This window comes from Etheostoma spectabile, chromosome 8 (assembly GCF_008692095.1).
Source record: "Etheostoma spectabile isolate EspeVRDwgs_2016 chromosome 8, UIUC_Espe_1.0, whole genome shotgun sequence".
NCBI lineage: Eukaryota > Metazoa > Chordata > Actinopteri > Perciformes > Percidae > Etheostoma > Etheostoma spectabile.
The window spans coordinates 4,208,224-4,230,715 of NC_045740.1; the positions used below are offsets into that span (position 1 = coordinate 4,208,224).

General features: G+C 38.4%; 5 protein-coding genes across 8 annotated transcripts in view; 3 read left to right on the forward strand and 2 right to left on the reverse strand.

The window, feature by feature from the left end:
• Positions 1 to 3,045, forward strand: part of tmpob (thymopoietin b) — a 3,742-nt gene extending 697 nt beyond the window's left edge. Inside the window, exons 2-6 of the mRNA XM_032523603.1 lie at positions 16 to 133; positions 352 to 507; positions 734 to 837; positions 935 to 1,035; positions 1,122 to 3,045. Of these exons, the coding sequence (XP_032379494.1) occupies positions 16 to 133; positions 352 to 507; positions 734 to 837; positions 935 to 1,035; positions 1,122 to 1,509 (867 nt within the window). The 3' untranslated portion in view covers positions 1,510 to 3,045. The remainder of the gene's footprint in view (positions 1 to 15; positions 134 to 351; positions 508 to 733; positions 838 to 934; positions 1,036 to 1,121) is intronic.
• A 1,289-nt stretch (positions 3,046 to 4,334) lies between these two features.
• Positions 4,335 to 12,115, forward strand: LOC116694117 (L-lactate dehydrogenase C chain). 4 transcript variants are annotated; one of them, XM_032523606.1, is made up of 9 exons: positions 4,470 to 4,603; positions 6,231 to 6,251; positions 6,603 to 6,739; positions 7,436 to 7,553; positions 7,758 to 7,931; positions 8,026 to 8,199; positions 8,318 to 8,435; positions 10,951 to 11,074; positions 11,671 to 12,115. In XM_032523606.1, exons 3-9 carry the CDS (start codon positions 6,611 to 6,613, stop codon positions 11,836 to 11,838), a joined length of 1,005 nt encoding a protein of 334 aa, XP_032379497.1. In that variant the 5' UTR covers positions 4,470 to 4,603; positions 6,231 to 6,251; positions 6,603 to 6,610; the 3' UTR covers positions 11,839 to 12,115. The 4 variants fall into 4 exon arrangements, with proteins under 4 accessions (XP_032379496.1, XP_032379497.1, XP_032379498.1 ...); XM_032523605.1 differs by lacking the exon at positions 6,231 to 6,251 and having other exon boundaries at positions 4,335 to 4,603; XM_032523607.1 differs by lacking the exons at positions 4,470 to 4,603; positions 6,231 to 6,251 and adding an exon at positions 5,998 to 6,178.
• Positions 12,116 to 13,765: 1,650 nt separating this feature from the next.
• Positions 13,766 to 15,534, reverse strand: LOC116694525 (spexin-like). Its single transcript, XM_032524254.1, has 6 exons — positions 15,461 to 15,534; positions 14,888 to 14,956; positions 14,740 to 14,788; positions 14,579 to 14,638; positions 13,982 to 14,065; positions 13,766 to 13,890 (listed from the first exon to the last, which is right to left on the reverse strand). Exons 2-6 carry the CDS (start codon positions 14,945 to 14,947, stop codon positions 13,832 to 13,834), a joined length of 312 nt encoding a protein of 103 aa, XP_032380145.1. The 5' UTR covers positions 14,948 to 14,956; positions 15,461 to 15,534; the 3' UTR covers positions 13,766 to 13,831.
• A 736-nt stretch (positions 15,535 to 16,270) lies between these two features.
• Positions 16,271 to 19,650, reverse strand: LOC116694524 (vesicle transport protein GOT1B). Its single transcript, XM_032524253.1, has 5 exons — positions 19,458 to 19,650; positions 18,287 to 18,378; positions 18,007 to 18,185; positions 17,812 to 17,893; positions 16,271 to 16,833 (listed from the first exon to the last, which is right to left on the reverse strand). Exons 1-5 carry the CDS (start codon positions 19,480 to 19,482, stop codon positions 16,795 to 16,797), a joined length of 417 nt encoding a protein of 138 aa, XP_032380144.1. The 5' UTR covers positions 19,483 to 19,650; the 3' UTR covers positions 16,271 to 16,794.
• A 1,221-nt stretch (positions 19,651 to 20,871) lies between these two features.
• slc35b4 (solute carrier family 35 member B4) overlaps positions 20,872 to 22,492 on the forward strand; it is a 6,128-nt gene continuing 4,507 nt past the window's right edge. The window contains exon 1 of the mRNA XM_032523734.1: positions 20,872 to 21,289. Coding sequence (XP_032379625.1) covers positions 21,213 to 21,289 — 77 coding nt within the window. The 5' untranslated portion in view covers positions 20,872 to 21,212. The remainder of the gene's footprint in view (positions 21,290 to 22,492) is intronic.

The window sequence follows — 22,492 nt, forward strand, 5'->3', positions numbered from 1 at the left end:
TTATTTTTTCTGCAGAAAGCTACCAAAAAGACAGACAAGCCTCGCACAGAGGAAGTGGAGGTGACAGATCTCACTGATGAAGATCTAAAACAGCAGCTGGCCAAACATGGTGTGGACTCAGGACCCATTGTTGGTGAGTCCTTGGAGCCCTTTTTTCGGAATTCTGGCCAGCTTATGGACCAGTAGATATTTGCCAATATTGGTCACGGAAGCAGTGCTGTGTGTGTCCATGTAAACATGTTAAAATATAAAATTATGACTTAATTGAACTAGAATGTATTTATTCCTCATGAGGTAACTGCAATGTATTATGTAATTTTTCCCTTTTTGCCCCTTCTTCCCTCTATTTAGCCACTACCCGTAAGTTGTATGAGAAGAAGCTGCAGAAGCTTTTGGATCAGCCTCCAGCTGAACCTGAAGCTCCTACAGACGTCACGGTTCTCCCCAAGGCAGACAGTAACCAGAATGGCAACACAAATTCTGACCAGTACAGTGACAAGGAAGATGGTGAGCTCTGACTACACATTACCTATGAGCTTTTTAAAGTTCACATCACTTACCAAGACAAATTATGAATATGTCCGTTTTCTTCTAGTCAGTTCTTAGAAGATGTTTTTTTTTTTATAAAGGAAAATTGCCCAGCAATTTCCCTGTTTAATGTTGGAAACACACTCATTACTGTACTGGTATTGCAATGTTTGACAGTATTTCTCTCTTTCCATGTGTTTCTCAGAGGAGATTGCTGCCCCAGAGCCAGTTCCTGTCGTGGAGAAGCCTGTGAGGAGCAGAGGGAAAGCTCCAGTTACCGTCAGAACCAGCAGCAGACGGCAAACCAAGGTAAGATTGAAAATGGCAAAATGTCAATTTCCAGTCTTGTTGATAGGAATATATTTTAAGTTTGTATTAACACTGTTTTTTTTTATTAAACTGACAGGTGGTGGATGAAATTATTACTGAAGAAACCCCTAAGAAGGCCAGCGATAGTGTTGTTGAAGATATTCTTGCCAATGAAATAAGCACACCAACAGGCATGAGGTTAGACAATCACGTACTTCAGAATATTAACCAATATGTTTTTTGTGTCTAGCCTGAACGTTTGTTTTTGTTTTATCCCCAATCAGTGCGACTTGCAGGCGTCCGATCCGAGGGGCAGCTGGTCGACCTTTAAAACCAAGTGAATACTGGCTGGATGAGTCCCGTGTGCAGCACAGCATCCACACTGACACCCGCTCTTACTCGGAGTCTTTCTCCAGAGTGGGCAGCTCCGTCTCTTCAAGCAAAGCACCAGCCCGACGAGGCTTCTTGTCTATGTTGCTCAAGCTCCTGCTCCTTGTCGTGGTGGGTGGTTCTCTCTTCTATGTCTACCAGAACCTGGATGCCGATAACATCAACACCCTCAAAGGCCTCCTCGACAACGCCATTGTCCCCCTCCAGGGCGTTGTGAACAACGCAGCCACCTACCTGGGCATCGGCAGCAATGCCGGTGCTACAGAGGGCACCAACAAGTAAAGACCCTCAGTCGTCTCTAGCAATGCCCACACCACCTCCCTACCGCAGCACACCACAACTCAAGCAGTAATCTTGGCTCACATCATCTTGCCCCACATGGTTGGACAGACGTTACAGATTTAATTGGAACGATAAACTTTCTTCCTCCCACCACAAGAGGAACCCGTAGCTTCTGGATAACACGGTTTTGTGGCAGTCAGAAGAGACTCATTTTAATGTTGATTTTAATCTGTGAATTGTTTGTGTCTTTGTGTGTATTTAATGTGGTATGTAGAAACGAGTGCAGAATGGAGAGGCCAGTTTATCCATGCATGGTTGTAGTTTTTGAAAGTCATACTGTAGTTTATAACTCTCTGTGCCAGGTGTTTTTCTGATGGTGAAGTGCCTGGACACTTTTAGCACGTAGTGCCCTCCCATTTTCGTGCACAAAGCAGTGCTATTACTAATACCAGAATGTTAAATGTGTTTCTGTATGAATTTCAAAATTTGCTCTGTAGCTATAGAGTTAGGTAGAGTGATTCATTATTTCTATGGTGCTCAGGTCAATACAACTTTTTAATGTGGTCTGTGCTGGGAGGGGACACATGGTGTAATCACGTCGCATCACTGCATGAGGAAAATCCGCCCACGTTCAGGTTGAGATATAAAAATAGTTTTCCAGTGGCTAATCACTGCTCGAATCATTGTATATGGGGCTCTATGATTATAACTAAAATTATAATTCTGGTTACTGTCTTGTTATCATGATTTCTACTGTTGGTGGATTGAAGAGAACATTTAATAATCTTGAAACAACATCCTTATCAATTTACAAACAAAATTCTTAATGAACGTTTTTCTAATATTAACTATCTACCACTTATTTGGCAGTTCGTCCTTAAGGAAACAAACAAATCTCAGTGTTGGATCATAGATTATTGGTTCTCCAGCCCTGCCAGTGTGCCCATTTGAGTTTACATGCTTTGGGTTGTAGTGCTCTGTTGTGCTTCTTTTGTTTAACTAGATTTCTAATCCTTCAGTCCTATGTGCAGGATTGGCTGTTGCAGTGCACCCACATAGCTCACCTCATTGACTGCAAAGAAGACATGAAGAAAGTTCATCCTTTTGGGACAGTAAATCAATTTCTTACCATAACAACTCTTGAGTACTTCTGCCTGAGAAAATTACCGCAATTAAGAGACTGCATGAAACTCTCAGAGGGGTTGTTAACCTGCTGGGAGGGAGGATGCATTCTCTGGAGGTGATGTTGGGGCTGGGAAGATTTCTGGGGCGTCTTATTTTCTATTTTGATATTTTTCTAAAAATGGTGTGTTCCACTTTTTATAGCACATTTAAGGTAACATTTGAAAGCAATATGTAATACGTGAAAGTGATACTGTACCTTAATTTGAACCTTGCTGACTTAACACAAGTGATTCATCATCAGGCAGCTCTAATGCACAGAAATGCCAGGGGTTATGTGGGTAAGGATTTTTAATCTGTTTATTTATGATAATGTAGGAAGTGTATCATAAAATAAACGTGGCTCTTACCAGAAATGTATCTTTGTCTTCTGTAGTGGTGGCTGGGCAATACCAGAATTTTTGCACGTTTTAACCAATTTACGCAAGATTTATATGTTGCTACCAACCATTTCCCCAAAAATCACTGTCTTTTAGGATTTGAATAAAATAGTTTAAAGATTTTAAGGTAGCTTGCCAGCTGTGGAAGAGCTTTGATGAAGAGTTTCAATTAACATATTTTTTCTGTGCTATTTTTGTTGCCTCTGTACACTTGAATGTGTTTAAGTTATGTAATGTGACAGCTTGACCAAATCCCTTCAGCACCCAACTGTTCTTCCTGTTGAAGAAGCAACTTCTAACGCAGGACACTAGCCCAGATTGGCAGCGGCGTCTGTGCCTAGTAAGGCAGAATACCCTCTCTATTTAAAGTTAATTTAAAGCAGAAAACACTTTAGTTAGTGCCTTTAAACATAACTTTATTTCTTAATCCACACAAGTGCACCAATTATTATAGCTCTCTATCTCACACACTGCTGTCTTGCAATGTAGAGGGAGATTGAGTGCACACACGTAAAGCAAAGAAGAGCTGCTTTTATGTGGATGTGCCAGATCCCCTACGTCTTTACATGAAATACTAAAAGAGCACACACAAACTGCTGTGGCCTTGGTAAATTCCCGGATGCTGCAAAGTGGCCTTACCTGGTGTCCTACAGCATGAATGTTTTTAACACAATGAAATTACAATGTTTCCTGTATTCTTTTGCAATCAGAATAATAAACATAACTGGCGGGACAACTTTCTTTTAACTTTTAGTCAGCAGGTTAGTAAGGGACTTTTTAGTATTCTTAGATGGACATGTCTGGCTGATCATCTAAACAAATACTAGTAGCCAATGTGCATTTATTACAAGGCTAACCTATCTTAAGTGTTGCTTCCCTTCACCGCTTACCAGATGTCTGTCTTGTCTGTTTATCCTTTGTTTTTCCCTGCAGTGGTTGTCCTTTTAACATTGATTCTCCTGCTGGCTCAGAGGTGTGTGTACTTTACTAGAAATGCATCTCAGCAGTCAGTGTCCTCAACACGCTCAGTCTTAAGGACACTGAGTAAATGAGTGAAATCTGTTGTATGTTGTAAGACTGCCAAAAAGACACACCATCTTTTCAGAGGCCCCCAGCAGCTCCCTGGCTCTAATGTGCTGGAGTCATTTTCATGTGAGCTTGGCCAAAGCGCTGCAGTGGCTTTCCAAGTTGACCATAATCAGTGCAGAAAGGCTAGGAAGCAGGTGCTTATAATGGCGAAGTGCTATGTCTAACCATTTTAACTAGATTTCTTTTCTTTATCATTCAACAGGAAATGTGCATTGTTGTTGGTGAATAAGTACCAGTTGACTGAGGTGACCCTTGGAATGCCAAACTGAGACTTTGTTGGGGATGGAGAGGCTTAGTCTATTAAATCCAGTAGGCTGCAGCCTGACGGCACAACAGGAAGGGGAGCAGGCAAACAGAACACCAAACCGAGGGTAACTCTTATTGAAGGGTCGGAGAAAGGACAAAGACTTGCACTCAGAGTACCTGGACCCTCAAGACAACAGGTGAACAGCTATGCTTTTTTATGTGGAAATTTAAAATATCTGCAAGAGGCATATACTGTAGATTGTATTTGGTTGGATTTTGGTTTGTGGTGTCTTAAGTGGAGAAAGTTATTTTTTCCAAGCGTTTATAAAGTGACAACAGCTGAATTTTTTCAGTGTCATCTTCCTGCTCTCTGTGTAGATTTTAGGTTTTTGTGCTTTTCAGGCTTCGTAGAATTGCAAATTATATCTATCTATCTACCATAGAGTAGATCTAAATACATATTTTTCATCATTACATGTGACTGTTTCCGGGTTGACTGTTTATCACCAGGTACTCTCAAACAACCACCATCTGAACCATTAAGAGTCGCTTTTTAAAAGAAATTAGGAACAAGAATTGATGACTAAAGATAAATAGATTATAGCATAGTCATTTAAGAAAAGTATCTTTCATGTAAGTGGTTTCCTTTAGATGTAGTTTTTATCTGGGACCTTGTGGCTCAATTTACCCAGATAAAGGGATGTTTTCACATATTAAAACATAATTACACAACATATTGTCCCTACAGTTGTCATACTGAAACTGCAGTTTTCAAGGGCTTAATTTGTTGTCTGCCATCTGTGAAGAGCACTGTCTGTGTATCAGTTCAAGGGTGACTTAACTTTCTCAGTCACATACAAACATTCTACATGCTGCTACAAAACAGCTGTCGTGTCTAAAATATTGGCAAAAAAAAGGCTAATTCTCTGATATTTTGGAACCTTGGTCATTCAGGTACCAACCATGTTTTTGTGTAATTTAAAGTCATGAAACCTACTGTCCCCACTGTAACCTCGAAGGTTAAGCCAGCTCCAGTTTCACTCACTACTCACTCACTCACTCACTCACTCACTCATTACACGCTACTGAATGGACAGTGCACTTTCAGTGGGACGTTTATCCTCCTTCAGAGATGGAGGATAAAAGTGAGAGCGATGTCTTGGTTCACAATAACATGTTTTATTTATTTATTTCTCTTGCACAGACATTTGTTTTACAACATCTATAGTATGCAGCATAAAGTAAAAATAATTCCCACATGTGCACTGTGCTAAATATTCAGTGGCAACTAGATCATACATTATTCAGATTTATGCATGTTGTTGTTTAACAGTGGCAATATTATCACTGTAAAGCAATAGAATGTACTATACCACACTTATCCCAGAGAGGAAATTCAAGTAACATAATTTGTAAAATACTTCTTACACTGTATATGATAGAAGTCCTTTGGTATTGTTCTTTAGAGGCATCCTATCAGATGCAAGGTTCTATAGTTCAGGAGCAGCAGATGGAGGCAGTGTTAAGGGATTACAGTAACTCCTTTAACAGTCTGCAGTCAGTCAAGTTCGGCATCCGATTATAGTGCTCCGTCCTCCATTTGGAGAGGAGGGTGGAGGGAGAGGAGAGGAGCCGGCCCTGAGTCACATGTGATCTGTGCTACCGCTGCAGCTGACCGGATACCAGCCTCAGCTGTCTGGATTGCACAAATAGTGACTGTGAGAGGTGTTGTGGATGCAGGGGACACGCAGCTCTATGGGAACACACCTTAGGTATCCATTCCCTTTGCCATGCTGATTACATGTTGGTATTTATACCTCACAGCTCGGAGCATCGCCAAACAATGCAAGTATTGCTGCTGTTTTTTGTGTCTGTCTGCTTGTCATTTCAAGGTGAACTCTGCCAAAAGATAATGTGTGGGACCAGGTTCAGTCAGTGTGTTGTCTTAGGGTTAGGGTTTTCATTTTCTTTGTAATGGATCTGGATGACATGCTTCCATTAGTGCTGCTGAAATACATTCCAGGCTTAATTTGTAATCCCTCTCACAATATAAAATGTGACATCCTAAATGCAGTATTTATTAAGTTTGAGCATGCAGCCTGCTTTCTGAATGCAGGGAGGTTTCCCCTCAGTTGTCTGTGTTCATCTGCAGTCAACATGTCTTCTTTTCCTCCTTCTTTAATTTTTACTCTTTAGCACTGAACATGACCTCAATGCTGCAAAAGCTGATCACCCCACTGTTCAGTGGTCCTCCTGAGCCCCCCAGGAATAAAGTGACAGTGGTGGGCGTGGGCCAGGTTGGCATGGCCTGTGCTGTCAGCATCCTGCTCAGGGTAAGAGCCACACAGGGTTTCCTCTGCTCGGATTACATTTATGCCTGCTGGTGACACAGGACAAGGTAATACCCAGGATCCTCCCCCAGATTATTACTGATCGCTTGGTGTCTGATCTGACTGTTATCCCCTTACTGTCCTTGTTAAGGTGCGGGGACAGAAAAATGTATTTGTCACCAAAAGGTTGGACTTTCTACCTAAACACATGACATTGGGCAGCTGCTTTCTGTCCGTACAGTACTAGTAATAGCAGCAATTTTACCTTATTGATTAACCCCAGTGTGAAAAATGTTTTATGATCAGGATTTGATTTGATTTGTTGCCAATGATTTTTACATCTTGTTTTATCAGAATTTTCAATTGTAAGCCATCTAATTGAAGCAATCCTGCACTAAAATTAAATTATTTCAGTTATTATTTTAGCGCTATACATAATTGAGTACCATCTATATAAAAGTGCCAAATCAACATACAATGTGGCCTTGTGGGTGAACATTCATGCAGAAACTGAGGTTTAATGACCAATGGTGGAGGCCATTCTACAACAGTGGAATAGGTATATATTTAGTCCCTAAAACAACCAGCTTGAACTTCTATATTGAGGTTGGGCACCCCAACCGCCGAAACATGTTGATTAGTGAATGAGTGTACTGTGAGGGGAAGAAGTGTTGCTCTCAACTTCCCTGATATGTGCAGGAGCTGGCTGACGAACTGGCCCTGGTGGATGTGATGGAGGACAAGCTAAAAGGAGAGATGATGGACCTGCAGCATGGCAGCCTCTTCCTCAAAACCCCCAAAATAGTTGCAGACAAAGGCATGTTTATACCTCAGGCACTGCAGGTTGCAGCTAACTGGCAAGCATTGTGACCAAGCCATTTTTGTTCATATTTGCATTAAAGATAGCCAAGATTCTTACTAGCTGTGTTGAAATCTCCGCTTATCTAAAGATAAGACGGTTTAGATAGGAACCTGAAAGTGAGGATACTTAACCTTAATGACAAATCTACTTCTGTCTCAGACTACTCTGTGACAGCAAAGTCCCGCATCGTAGTGGTGACAGCTGGAGTCCGTCAGCAGGAGGGAGAGAGCAGGCTGAACCTTGTCCAGAGAAACGTCAACATCTTTAAACACATCGTCCCTCAGATCGTCAGATACAGCCCAGACTGCACCATTATTGTGGTTTCCAACCCAGGTACTGTCCAACACACATTTCTTCATTATGTCTCTCACACAGACATACAGCAGGCACCCTCTAATAATGCTTACAACACTTTCTTTTTCAACAGTTGATGTCCTGACTTATGTAACCTGGAAGCTGAGCGGCCTTCCCCAGCACCGTGTCATCGGCAGCGGCACCAACTTGGACTCGGCACGCTTCCGCTTCCTGATGGCTGAAAAACTGGGAATCCACTCCAGCAGCTTCAATGGCTGGATCCTGGGAGAACATGGAGACACCAGTGGTGAGGATTTGTAGGATTTCTGTCTGAATGTTATGTTATTGACAACTGATTGGGCAGAATATGACTGATGTGTGAAATGTGTGTAGACGAAGGTGGAAAGTTTCCATGTGTGTTTTAGTGCCTGTTTGGAGTGGAACAAACGTGGCTGGAGTCAACCTGCAGACGTTAAACCCGGACATCGGCACTGACTGTGACGACGAGAACTGGATGGAAACACATAAGATGGTGGTGGACAGGTGGGCCAGAGTTCACTTGCTCACATTTCCTTAAGCCTTGTAGAGTAGGGTCATAACTCAATTTTGTTTTTTAACACCTCTCCAAGTAATATTTTTGGTTCACTGTTCTCGCATCTAAATGAATAATAACATTAGAATAAACTCAAATATTTATCAAAACCAGGTTGCATTAGACCTTAAATAATCATAATTTTAAACATGTATAGTTTCATTATGTAACAATGGATGTGACGTTGGAAGCAGGAAAAAGTGTACTGGTTAAAAGCCGGTATTCGGAGTGAGTACCGAGCAAGCATAGCGTGCGAAACTTAGTACATTATTGTGACAATCCGCGGGATAATTCCCCCATTACTCAAAGACATTGAATGCACCCTCATTGACCAGAAGCCATCAATCCCCACCCAAGTCTCGGTCATGATTACACCAAGGGGTCTCGCTTTGCCAGACCATCCACATGCTGCAGAGCGAAGGAGGGGCTGGCTACGCCACACATCGTGTGCACAGACCTGTTCTGGTTTATTGGCATTTCTTTAAACCAATTGCAATCGTCTTGGGTGGTGCTAAGTGCCGGAAGGAGCCGCTACAAAATAGTTGTGCGAGAGACAACTCGGATTGGACAGATAGTCTAGCTAGCAGTGTCATTTTACCATGCAAAGATCTGAGGAGCAGTTAACCTCATAAATCCACCAAAGTTTAAAATTCCAACAAAAAATAAAGCGGGAGGAAACGGAAATTGGGAAAATGCAGGCATACGGCACCGAAGCAATCCTGGAAGTGAAACATCAAGGATATAGACTACACCTTCTTTTTACAGTCCCTGGGTTACACCAAAACAAAACACGAAATCAACCCCACAACACTAAACCCGGGTAACATAAATGGACACCCAAAACATTAACAGAACATCATTAAAACATACTTTGACGAAGACAGGAACCGTTCAGAGCACAGTCCCATGAACCTTTGCAGTGCTTCAGCGCAGAGCAAAACGTTGTCCTGTCGGCCGTTACAGTATTGTGCACACAACTACTCTAAAGTTAAAGCATACAACCCCCATGTATTCCCCGCATTACTCTACTGCTTTTGTTGCTATGACCACCTTCTCCACCTTTAGCATTTATTTACGTCTTTTGAATGCGCCTTTGAAGCACTGTGACCACTCTCCGTGGTCTTTGGTTCTCTTGGTTGTCATGGAAATCAAAGGAAGTTTTGGGAAAAGGCAAATGGGTGCTTTGGGAGTGGAATAAAAAAACAATCAGACTAATTAAAATGTATTGATGACAATGTCGTAAATTATATTTGCCAACACTGAGCCTGCTACCTGTCAAGAGTGACCTCACAGAAAAAGTGCGCAGAGATAATTGATGCCAAAAAGAAGTGGCACATTTTGCTACATTAAGGCGAGACTTGGTTAGTTTTTTTAACTTTAAATGTATTTTATTGTGTAACCTCTCAGTGAAATATTCATTGGTTGTAGAGCTTTTAATTGTGAAGGGTAGTGCAAAAGTGTTGAATTCTGATATGTGTTGCCACTGCTGTGTAACATTATTCGATTAGGCTACAAAAGAGAAGAGGGGCAGTACCATCTCGGTTCGGAAGTTGAAATCTTTTTAAGGTGGCTATTAATCCAGCGATCTCTGAACAGCTGTTGGTTCAATTTCTTTATTAATTTGGGAGACTCACAAGTTCTTGGTCCCTATAACCAAATGTATGGTCTTATTTTTCAATGTAGAGTTGAACAATAAGGAAGTTGATAAAGTGAAAAAATTGTTGTGTCTTTTGGGCAAATACATTCGCTGACTTTTTAAGCGGTGCTGACGTTGAAAGATGTGCTCAACATGAAACAGGCTTCTAGTCACTAATAAGGATTTGTCCGGGAACAATGCTTATGTCCTGCAGCTTCTACAGCTTATATGTGTATGGATGGTAACATTACATGTTAATGTCTTAACTGTGAAAGTAGAGCATCGATAAAGCATGTAGTATATTACTGAAGTTGCGTCAGATGTGACAACGTGGTTTGACATTACCAGTACTTTTCTTCTAATAAGCCCTGGTATTTGGTTTCTAAATAGAGTGTAACTTTGTATAATATATTGTCTAGATGTAGTATAGTTTGAGTTTAATATGGCAATTTATGCATTTCTAGTAACAGCATAATTTAGGTGTATGGTTTCCTATTAGCGTCTGTGTTTGTTTTCTATCTATCAAAGACCAAATACTTTCTTGTTGTGGTCTAATTTGATAGAAGGTAAGGCTTATTATAGCTTATTTATGTACTCATTACAGGATCATTTAGGTGTTTGACCTTTAATAAGGGTATAACTGTTTGTTTTCTTGTCTAAGAAAAACAACATTATTTCTACTTATGGTCTACTTTGATACCAAGTAAGACTTATTACGTCTTTTAAATGTTCCGGAAAAAAAAGTCGCCATTGAAATACACATACTGTAATAAATTCCAATATTAAGCTGTCAGAAAACTGGCCCTTAAGCTGTGTCCTGTGCCTCTCAGTGCCTACGAGGTGATCAAACTGAAGGGTTACACCAACTGGGCCATCGGTCTGAGTGTAGCTGACCTGACAGAAAGCCTCATCAGGAACATGAACAGGATTCATCCTGTTTCCACCATGGTGAAGGTAAAGGCTGCTCACACACAGATTCGTCTTCACATAAGTTTCAGAAGAAAGCTGTGTCATTAAGTTATGGATACAAACTGTACCTGCAAAAAACTATGTTGCTATGTAGTACAGTCTAAATCTGTTGTACACTTCATGTTACTTATTTTTGCATAAATATTTTTTTTTTATTTATTGCAATTATAACTTTAATATCTAAAGTTTCATTTGTAAGGCAAAATCTGAAACAGATTATAATTGAAGATCATTGAAACCCAATTTTGAAAGGAATTATTTTTCTTTACTAACTTTCATGAAATAATATCGAGCTCTCAGACTCTACTGACATAGACAAACATCAATATAATACATTATATACAGTATATAAAGGATATTTTGTTCACCGGCTGTCACATTTGCAAGAAAAAAAACAACTATTCAAGTAATGTTCAATCCTCAAATTGATGGTTGCAATTTAAAATTGTTGGTCCAGCCTTTTCAAATTTAAGCATGAGAGTTCACATTTTTGCATTTGATATTGTCTATGCTGACATTGTTTCTGTCTTTGAGATGTACGGTCTCATACATACAGTGAGGTTGTTGTTCATGGTGTGCAGGGCATGTATGGGATCAGTGAGGAGGTGTATCTGAGTCTGCCCTGCGTGCTGAACAGCCAAGGTGTGGCCAGTGTGATCAACATGACCCTGACAGATGACGAGGTGGCCCAACTGCAAGCCAGTGCCAACACGCTGTGGGACATCCAGAAGGACCTGCAGGACATCTAACTGAACACATGGGGGTGATGTAGATTTACCCTCCTGACGTATTATCACTCTGCAGTCACTAAACCCCACACAGCTCCACCCTCCACACCTTCAACACACTGCCCTCTGTAGATTCACAGGCGTATGGGAGATTAATCCTGTCAGATTTAGCTGTAGGTGTCAGTTTGTGACTTCAACGGAGTGAAATGTTGCTCTGACTCATTTGTTCTCGGCTGTGTTGCAGTGTGAGTCCATGTGTCATTTGTCTCGCTGTATAATAAAGCTGTTGTTGCTTGAACAGAAAGTGCATGTGTTCAGTTATTCAGTAGTAAAGGAAACATCTACAGATGTACAGAGACAGGTGCACTGAAAGTTTTATCTAAAAAGGTTCAAATCGGAAATGAAACAAATCCTAAAACACTATGGAAGCTCCTGAGGGGATTTTACAGGGACAATGTTTTTGGGATATATTATCACAGAATTCTGAGTCATTCATTTGCGTCAGTGGATGAACACCTGATAAAAACTTTCGAGAATAAAGCTGCGAGCAGCTACGGTACAAACATTTCTCCAGTAATATATCAAAAATATCTCTTTCCCCTCCTTATCTTTGTATTTTAGGGATAGGCATAGCCAAAACATGCATGCAGGGGAACGCTGACATTGATCACAAGTAGGAGAAACATTGGTATACATTTTTATTTATCCTGGGATTGGTTTAATAGGTAAGGGGCACAATGGTTGGATGGTTTGAGGTCATTACAACATTTTATTTGATATTTCAGACCACCCTCACACATAAACAACCATATAGGTCTATTGTGCAAGCAGTTCATTATGACCCATGTTTACGTTTGTTGTTAGGTGGCGACCTCTGATGGCCATAGTAATTATTGTGGAAACAAATGAGGAAGTGATGTGACACAGTATTAGAACACCAATATCTGTTAAGGAGGCAGGTTGAGGTGATGGATGGGTCAAACAAACACAGGAATCTCACTCAGGAGACCAGGGTTTGTGTCCCGTGTGAGGCAAAGAGTCAACGGTCACTTTTTAAAATAAACCGACTTTTACGGCCCTTGGTCCGTGACGCAGTTACCTCCTTATTTTAGTAGTTTGAAGTGACTTATTTACAGCCAGTACCTGATAATTTCCTAACCCTAGTTTTTTTTGTTGCCTAATCTCAACTAGTTCTGTTTCATAATGTTACAAGTTTAATACAGCGACCAGTAAGTTAAGTAGAACAGTCATTTATGTTGTTTTGGGAGTCATTGGAAATCCACCTATTCTGTTGTTTAGATATGAGGATGTGTTTCCTTTCCTAAAGATCTCCCAAAAGGAAATTGTTGCTTTTACAGCAAACTTGTGCATTTACAAATGTGTTTTAAATCTGATTAATGTCAGGAGTAAAACTCAGCTGGTGACCTCTGTTTGACTGAGTCACGGCTGGTTCAGGATGTCATTTCCAATAAAAATCATTGGGCCACCTCTCTCAGACAGTGTGATGATTAACGACAATGAATGAGTGGTGTTTAGCATGGTGAGAATCACTGTGTGGTGTGAACAATTTAATTGCTGCCCCAAGCTGACAGACTTTTTTTTTTTTGTTCTTAAGCGATAGTAAGTTGTGCAGCTGTAAAAGGAAACCTGTCCATGTTGAACACACAACTCACCGACAAGGCAAGGGAAACTTATTTATTTAGCATGTTTGATTACAAGTAATCTCAACCAGCAATAAGTAACGCGTAAAAGAAAACATAATAAATCCAAGAAAATGCAACAATAGGAAAAAACTTGTGGGCATCCAGATGGCGCAGGGGTCTGTGCGGATGCCCACGTATAGAGGCTTGCTCCTCGACGCGGCGGGCCCGGGTTCAAATCCGGCCTGTGGCCCCTTTGCCGCATGTCACTCCCCCCCTCTCTCTCCCCCTTTCACAAAAACCTACATCTGTCCTCTAAATAAAGGGAATAAAACCCCAAAAAAATAACTTTAAAAAAAAAAAAAAACTTGTCTTCACAAATAGTTCCAATTCATCTCTTGTTTGTCTGCGTAATTATCTGGATTGCCTCCACCTGAGGAAAAGAATAGATTTAAAAATATTTGGAAATACATCTTAAAATGTCTCAAATGATGGTGATTGGTGATAACTTTCAGGGGTTTTACCTTCTTCCACAGCTTTCTGTAGGAGCTCCAGGAGAATGGAAGACACAGCCAGTCCAGGTCCATCACTGCTCTGGTTGGGAGTCACTGCAGAGACGCAGGGCAAAGACATTTAAAAAGGACATGACATTGTGTGAGATAAAGTCCTAGATTCAAACTGATGTCATGCAAGAATTGTAATTCTTGCATGACATCTAACAAAGAATTCTTCATAAAGTGTTTATATGTTAGTGTAATTATTGGTTAATGAACCATTTACTGATCACTTATTGATCAGTAACACTATAAAACATTAACAAGAAATAAATCATTAATATTTAAATGGATTATGGTCCATATGGTCTGCAGATAAAACACTAGCCACAGAGCCTTTTCAAATCCTTAAAACCCAGACGTGCTCAATAATAGCTTGTATCTAATTTTTAAAAAAGCACAAGTAATTTACTAACCATAAATAGTTGTTAGTTTTAACTTGTAAACCCTTTATTAAGACTCACCTATTAGTAAGAGAACAAGCTTTTAAAAGCCGAAAAATAATACTTCACCACTACAAAACAAGTTTTTTTATTCATACGCCGCAGGGCATCACATACTACACACCTATGTGTAAAGTGTCCACTTCCTCTCTGCCTGTGCGCTGCAACACTGTGCGCTGTCCTTCTGAAAAAACGTCAACATTCAACTCTGTTTTCACTGTATTTGACAAAACAGCTCAAAAGCATGGACTTTTTCAGTTTTAAATTTCTTCAGTAAATCCTTACGTGCTCCTTTTAGGTATAAGATGGCCTGAGGAGTCCAGTTCCGGCGCTGAAATGTAAAGTAAAAGATGATAGTTGATCTCCTAATTATGTGTTTCAATGTGTTTATTTAATGAAAGAAAGAGAAAAATCTACTTTCACTTACTTGTGGTGGCGCACTCCAACACTGAGTAACTAATGTCACCACAAGCAACGTGACTATTAGAGACATTGTTGAACTCTGTAATGACATTTAGTTTAATCAAGATTAACACTGATAGTACTACTAATAATTTTAGAATGTAAAAAGAGAAATATCCCTGCAGCCCCACAACCATTGAGTAGATGGTTAAAGGCAGCTATAAAGACATTTAAAGTGATTATTAATGTACAGTATTTGTCAACAACTATAATTTCTCCTATGAAGACATATTTTATATTGTGTCTTTAAGTATATTTTACTATATTTTATAGTTTATACACAGGAGTTATAATTGTTGACAAATACATTAATAAACACTTTTCTTCTGATAACAACATTACAGTTTGTTAAATATAATAAATAAACTTTTTTTTAAATGCTTATACATGCTAAATACAGGCACTTAAAGTAACATGTTGCTTTTACAAATCTTAATAAACTCAATTTTCATGTATCCCTTCTAAGATTTAGTTCTTCTAAGATATTTTACAAAATACAACAACAACAATTAATAATAATAATATTACAAAATATACACCTTACCGTTAATTGTATGTTGTTAACTCTTGCAGGCTAAATGTATGAGTTATGCTCCCTCTGTTGCTGCTGGTCCATTATAAAAACAACAAAGTCAATCGCCTCATTATACAGCATCATTGATGAGGGTAATTTGTACTTCAATTATGTCTTGCGTAATATTTCTATTGATGAGTGACAGGTGTTGTTAAAACTGTCAATGCTCATTAATCACACACACTTGAAAGAAAGATAAACTTTTGATCTCTTCACGGGGTCAGCGCGTAATGATGACACCGGTGAGATTTTATGAATGAGAGCTGATGTGATGACAGCGTGTGTGTTGAGTACATGGCAGTGTAGACACCTGAGGCTGCGAAGGAGTGTAAATGCAGTTCAAGTCAGTCAGTGTTGATGCTTTCCAAAAAAAAAAGCTGTGCGCAGCATTGCTTGTCATACGATAAAAGATTTATTTTGTCATGACTTTTGGTACAAGTGGAGGGATGTATTTGCCTAAAATAGCAAATGTGAATCTGATTTGTTTTGGGGGGGGGTTTTCTTGTTGAACTTCATTAATTTATTAGAATATTTGCTTTCTTGCCACAGTTAGATGGTTAAATTTGATACCACTCTTTTATTTCTATGGTAAACGTGAAGGTAAAAATGTATTCAAAACCGCCGTAGTAGTTTTTAACAAGTGCCAAATGTTAAGTAAATAAGAGGAGGGATAAACCTACACTTAAATTATCAAAGAACTAATTTAATGTAAATCAAAGGATTAATGATCCTGTGTGGCATATAAAACTGATCTCTGCTGGAAAAAGTAAATAACACACATTTATAAAATACACACTTTATTCTAAGAATGCACTTACAAAAGTTACAGTAAAACGTATCCATGACAAGCATTTTTAACTTTTTCCACAAAAAGTTCAGGTTTCTTTTCCGAAGTAACATTCAGCTCAACATTACTTTTTTTTTAATGTACAAAATTCCAGTAACACTTCATTGAGGGACTCAAAAAAAAACAGCTCTCAGTGACTGTTCAGGCACACAATCTGGAAGAGAAGACGCTGCAAACAGCTCCTCGCTCTCCGCTGAGTTGATCCAGTGGTCCCAAGTTATCAGTCCATAAATATCAGACAGGAATGATACAAAATGGGAGACCTGCTTCCAGCTTTTAAAATAAAAAAAAAATCTCTTGGCAGTCGGATACAAAACATCAGGATGTCAGTCAAACGTCCACGGATACATTTTGTTTGGATTCACAGTTCTGGAGTGGCAATGACCAAAACATACAGTCACTATTAGAAACTATGATACATACTGAAGTTCTCCTCAGATACAAAAACAGTCCTCTGTTATACCATATTGTTGCTTTCACCAATTTTATCCACCAGCTGGAAGAGAAAAAGACAACAAAAGTTATTTAGAACCTGTTATACTGAAATCAGACAAAAACTTTCAATGCAAACAAAGTTTAAAGCTCAGAAAATATCTGAGAGAACGTTCATTTGACACCCCCAAAAAGTGCAAACCACTGAAAATAGAGTTGTCCCTGCAGACACAATGAGGTTTTTAACCACATACACCAGCTACAGTTGCATGGTAACTTTTATAGAAAAAAATTATATTTGCTCAAACTGTCAATATATCCTGACAGCACTACAGGAAACAGATCATCTGTAAAAAAAAAAAAAAATAATAATAATAATGTTCCTCTGCCTCCTCTTGGTGCTCCTAAAGGCATTAAGAAAACAACCAATCAGAGCCAAGGAGTCTCTTACGCACTGCAGTCAATCTGGGCACGATGATCAAATGTGATTCAAGATTCTTGTGCTGCTGTTGCCTATTTCTTAAGCAACTAAAATATTTTTCTGAAAACATTTGGGCGAGAAATAAGCAATAGCAGTATTAGGCTGCAACAAAATCTTGATTCATATGTGATCAACGCTGCCCAGTTTGACCGTAGTTCACGAGCAGTCATTGAGAATACATTAGAGACTTCCTAGTTCCTGCCTGACATTGGTTTTAGTTATTGTCACTACAGTATGGAAATCAACTTGCAGAGCCTTGAAACTCGCATACAGCTCCAAACAGGGAATATCTTCCCTGCTGGTACGTTTGAGTACTTGGGGAAACTTTTACAGACCAAATAACTCATAATAAAAAAAATAAAAACTAAATTAAAAATATATTCATCTAACGAATCTAACTTTATATACTTATCTACATTCATAAGATGTTGTTGCAGGTTTTAATCAACACATAAAATAACGTAACAGTGACAACGTAACTAAATATTCTGTGCGATGACGCAAGTCTGCAATCATTTAAAGGGATTCAATTTGTAATTCACTGATGGTGATAATACTTACTGAACTGATCCCTGGTAAACTGAGCAAAGAGCCGATTACAGGTACTCGTCTGATGAAGCCCACTGCCACCGGGAAGAATCCTCTGTTAGAGAGAGAGAGAGAGAGAGAGAGCATGAGGTGAGACCAAAAAAAGAATTGACATTAATTTAGCACAATGATGAAAAAGAGATTTGTTTTCTTTCTGATTGAGCTGACCTGAATAAGAGGAAGAAACCGTAGATCTCCAGAACGACTCCAATGATCGGCCAGCCGATCAGAACCACCAACACTCCTCCCAGGAAGAAGCTGGTGGCTTTTACTTTGTGTCTCTGGAAGAAGAATCTGAACGTTCGCTCCAGGCCAATGACGAAGGACAGGCCTGACACAAATAGGATCTGCACAACAAGCAAAGACGCACAATAGATTCAGAGGTGTGACACTGGTTAGGTCTTATGAGGGAGAGGTTTGACTGTAATAGTATTATTGACCAACTCACATTTCCAATGGCGAGGAGAGCTTTATCAAAAAATAGCATCATCCCAAAAAAGAGGAAAAAGACACCGAACCCTGTCAACCCCATCCCAATTTCTGTAATAGACAAAAGAGTGATTACACCAGATACATGTGGTGACATTACATGTCATAAACTTTCATATACAGGAAGAAACCTAGCAGCCGCAGACAATAACAGGGTGCAACATATAAGAAAGGAAGACGGGATAAAAATAAGACAGCAAACTGTATTTACTTACACACACAAATTAAACACAGTTAAATAAATTTAAAAAGCGTGCATGGATAAATGTATTAAAAAATGTGTATTAATGAGGAGTGTATTGTTCTCCATTCGACTTAATGTGTAAAAAAACTAAATGAAATAAGATCGGGGCCACATAATAACTTTAATATTCAGTATATGGGTGAGACCGCCAGAGACTTAACGAATACTGTTGTATCAGGTCATCGCGGTCAGTGTTGCAAATCACTGAGTAGGACTGCTTAATGACAACTTAGAATTATTTGCAATGATTTTTGCATCTTGAGAAAAAAAAACTTTATCTGTAAGGTATTTAATTTGCTGGATTTCTGAAATGATTGATGATCTCATGACAGATGGCAATATAAAATCACATACACTGTGGTAGAGGACTTAATCCATTTTGCAAACTCCTAATTCGGTGAAACTAGTGCTAAAACAACACGGTAATTATACCATGATCAATAAACAGTTGAATCAATTAATCATTGTTAATGAATGAAAAGACTTTAGGGAAGAAGAATCAAGACTTAATTGTTTTTCCATATACCATTACTATTAAATGCCTTATAGATAGGCTACTGTACCTTGGTATATTTTAAACAGACCTTGTGATTCAGGTAGTTAATATTAACTACTATGTTAATAGATCAAGTGTTTAAAGATCAAATAAAACAAACTAGTTGATACCATGAGTGAATTTTAAGAATGGAATATTTGAATAAAATACGAGTTTTTTCTTCGTTTAGTTAAAACGCTTCACAGTGACGTTTAGCTACGTGACGTCACGATGCTCTCAGCCAATTGTGTTTGAGCTACTAACCTCTATATTAAGCTAAAACGGAGTTTAACACAGAAATCATAGCTAGCTACATACAAAAAACAACAGAAAAAAATAAACCGGTCTTACTTTGTGAATCCGTGAGTGAAATCATGTTGGCGGCAGCAAGAGAATCTATCAAACAATACAAAGCTCGTAAAGACTCAAACCTGCTGTTTTCTGGCTAACTGATACAACAGTAGCAACGTTGAAAGCGAAGCTAGCGGTTCCTTACGCCACGTCGTCAGGAGTGACGCATGGACGCTTTCCACCAAAGATCGTCTATGTTAAAGTTGGGGCCACAACAGCTCGTTCATTTTAAAAACAAATAATATTGTAAATATTTGTAATATTTGTATTGTACATAGCTTGCATTTTCTATTAGTGTTTCTTGGCTTCTGCAGTACAGGCAATTATTGTTTATGTATTATATTTTATTTGTCTTTTTTTACTATGTTTATGGCAGTGTACCAGAACAACAGGCACATTCCTTTTGTGTGAAAACCATATATTTATTGTAAAAATCTACGTGGCAATAAACCTGATTCTGATTCTGCACTATTTTTATCTGAGATTTACAGTTTCTGTAAAACGTATAATCTTAAAATCCACTACTATAGAATAAACAACCCAACAGTAGTTTAAATAGTATATATAATGAATAGTATAATACGACAGATTGACAACAGATTATTTCCATTAAATTATAGGTTAAAACCAAGCCAATAGACAACTGTTAAAAAAATCTAGTCAGACCAGCATTTATTGCATAAAGTTACTTCCACTCCAACTTAATTGTTCTATTGCCAGCAGGACAACACCCGGGGAAGTTGCATGTGAAATTCTGCAATTCTCTAAATAATCTACCGCTGCCTTCAGCTCCATTAATGCACAAGTAAAACTCATAGTTGATGTGTTTTGGCCAAACAGTGAAATCGTTATCCCAAATCATTCATCCATCCATCCAGCTTTTCGGGGGAGGTATACACACACACACACACACACACACACACACACACATATATATATATATATATATGATATAAATATATATATATTATGTATATTATAGTATATATACATATATATATATATACATATATATTATATGTATATATAATATATATTCTATAATTATATATATAATGTAATATATAATATATCATATATATATATAGTATATATATATATACATATATATATATATATGTATATATACATATATATATATATATATATGTATAATAATACATATATACTCACACCACACACACATACATATTATAATATAATATATACATATATATATTTATAATATGAAAAAAATAGTGTAGAGCTTTCTCGGTGGTGTGTTTGGTTTCTGGTACCAAGTGATTTGAGCAGAGTGAACGCTCTTCAGATTTCTTTTTTTTTAAGATTCTACTGATCTGCGCATGCACGTTCGAATGTAACTGTGGGTTACGACTGCGCAGTCGTTGTGCTGCTAAGTCATTCATTTACGCTTTCTGTTTGTTATTTTTCACACATTTCACAAATATTTTCTCCTAATATTGTTGCCGTGGCAATATATGTTTTTACTCGTAATTTTACAGAACATATTAAGAACACTGCGTACCTTTTGTTCTGTAACGTCAGAAAGGAACTACAACTCCCATAAGCCAACGCGATAAGGAAGTTTCTATTTCAGATTCAGACGTGTTCAACTGAAACAGGACTTTGTGTTGAAGCAGAATATCTCCATTTAGATAATAGAAACGCTGCTTATTTGCAAAAATGCGCCTATTAGACATCTGCTTTATTAAGTGACACATTTTTCCACCGAGGTTTTGTCACCAGGGAACCAACATGGGTACTGGTTTTGCAATTGTTCTGGTTTTTGTCGGATGCTGTAGCAATGTTGTGTCTCTGGAGCTGCTTGTAAGGTCAGTGACAAACTTAGACTGTTAATGAACTTCTGTCAACTTTACTGCGTAAAAGTTTTCACAGCTGTTAGCTACTTATCTTCGATAGGTTATGTGACTGCCGTTAAGTAGCTTTTTCATGTAACTTTTATTTTTATGAAGTCCAACTGCTAGCCATTGCGGCTGTTCTAAACTGAGATCAGAGAGAACTTCATTTCTGTGGCCAAGATGTTTGATGTACATAGTATAAATATAGAATAGATTGCATTTTTATATAGTAATGTAAAATTCATACTAAAATAAAAGACTAAAGGGTAGGGGGAAAGAAGTAAAGGGAAGTGCAAAGTACAAATGAGGACACATTGTATCCTTAATAGTGATCTGTCATAGCAGTTGCTAATCTTTCCGGGGACAGATGAAAAGATATCCTTATAAAACAATAATACAATCATGAAAGGCCCAAAAGAAAAATGTAAAATAGAGAAAAACAAAGACGCTCATCTTAAGATAACACAACCAAATAACCAAATCAAAAACAGCAATAACGACACAAAACTATCAGTTTTGATAGAATTGTTCAAATTATCCCATGTAATATTAAAAAGAGACATTGCCCAGCCTGTTTTATAGTGGTTTGTGTTTTGCAACTTTACCATTCAGCTAAATAACATTAAATCTTTTACATTTTTAAAAATATGACCCAATTGGCCACATGGTGGCGGTGTAATTAAGGCTTCAAAATGCGAACTTTTAAATGCTATGTCCCCCACACAGTAAGTCCGATAGACTTGAAATTTCTCACTCAGGTGCAGCTTAATGTGCTCGACAAAAAACCCTCAAGGATCATTAAGGTCCCCCTAGACCATTTTTCTGCCATTTTGAATTTTTTGTAAAACACATTTTTGAGCTCTTCTACTACACTGTAGCTCCTATTTTCACCAAATTTTCAGTGAATCATCAATGAATCAAGCTTATTGCAAGTTGTATAAAGCATGTCCATATCTCAATTACTTTTCAAGTTATTGACCATTGAACTTTAAAAGGGGCGTGGCTCTGGCCATAAAGAACACAAATCAGCAACCGTACAGCCAATCATCACAAAACGCACAGGGTATGTTCAGATTAGTGCCCCTGATATACCCAGACAGTTTTATATACATACACCACTAGGGGGTGCTACAAGCGCAAAATAGGTGAGTAGCATTACACACATTTTACTATAAA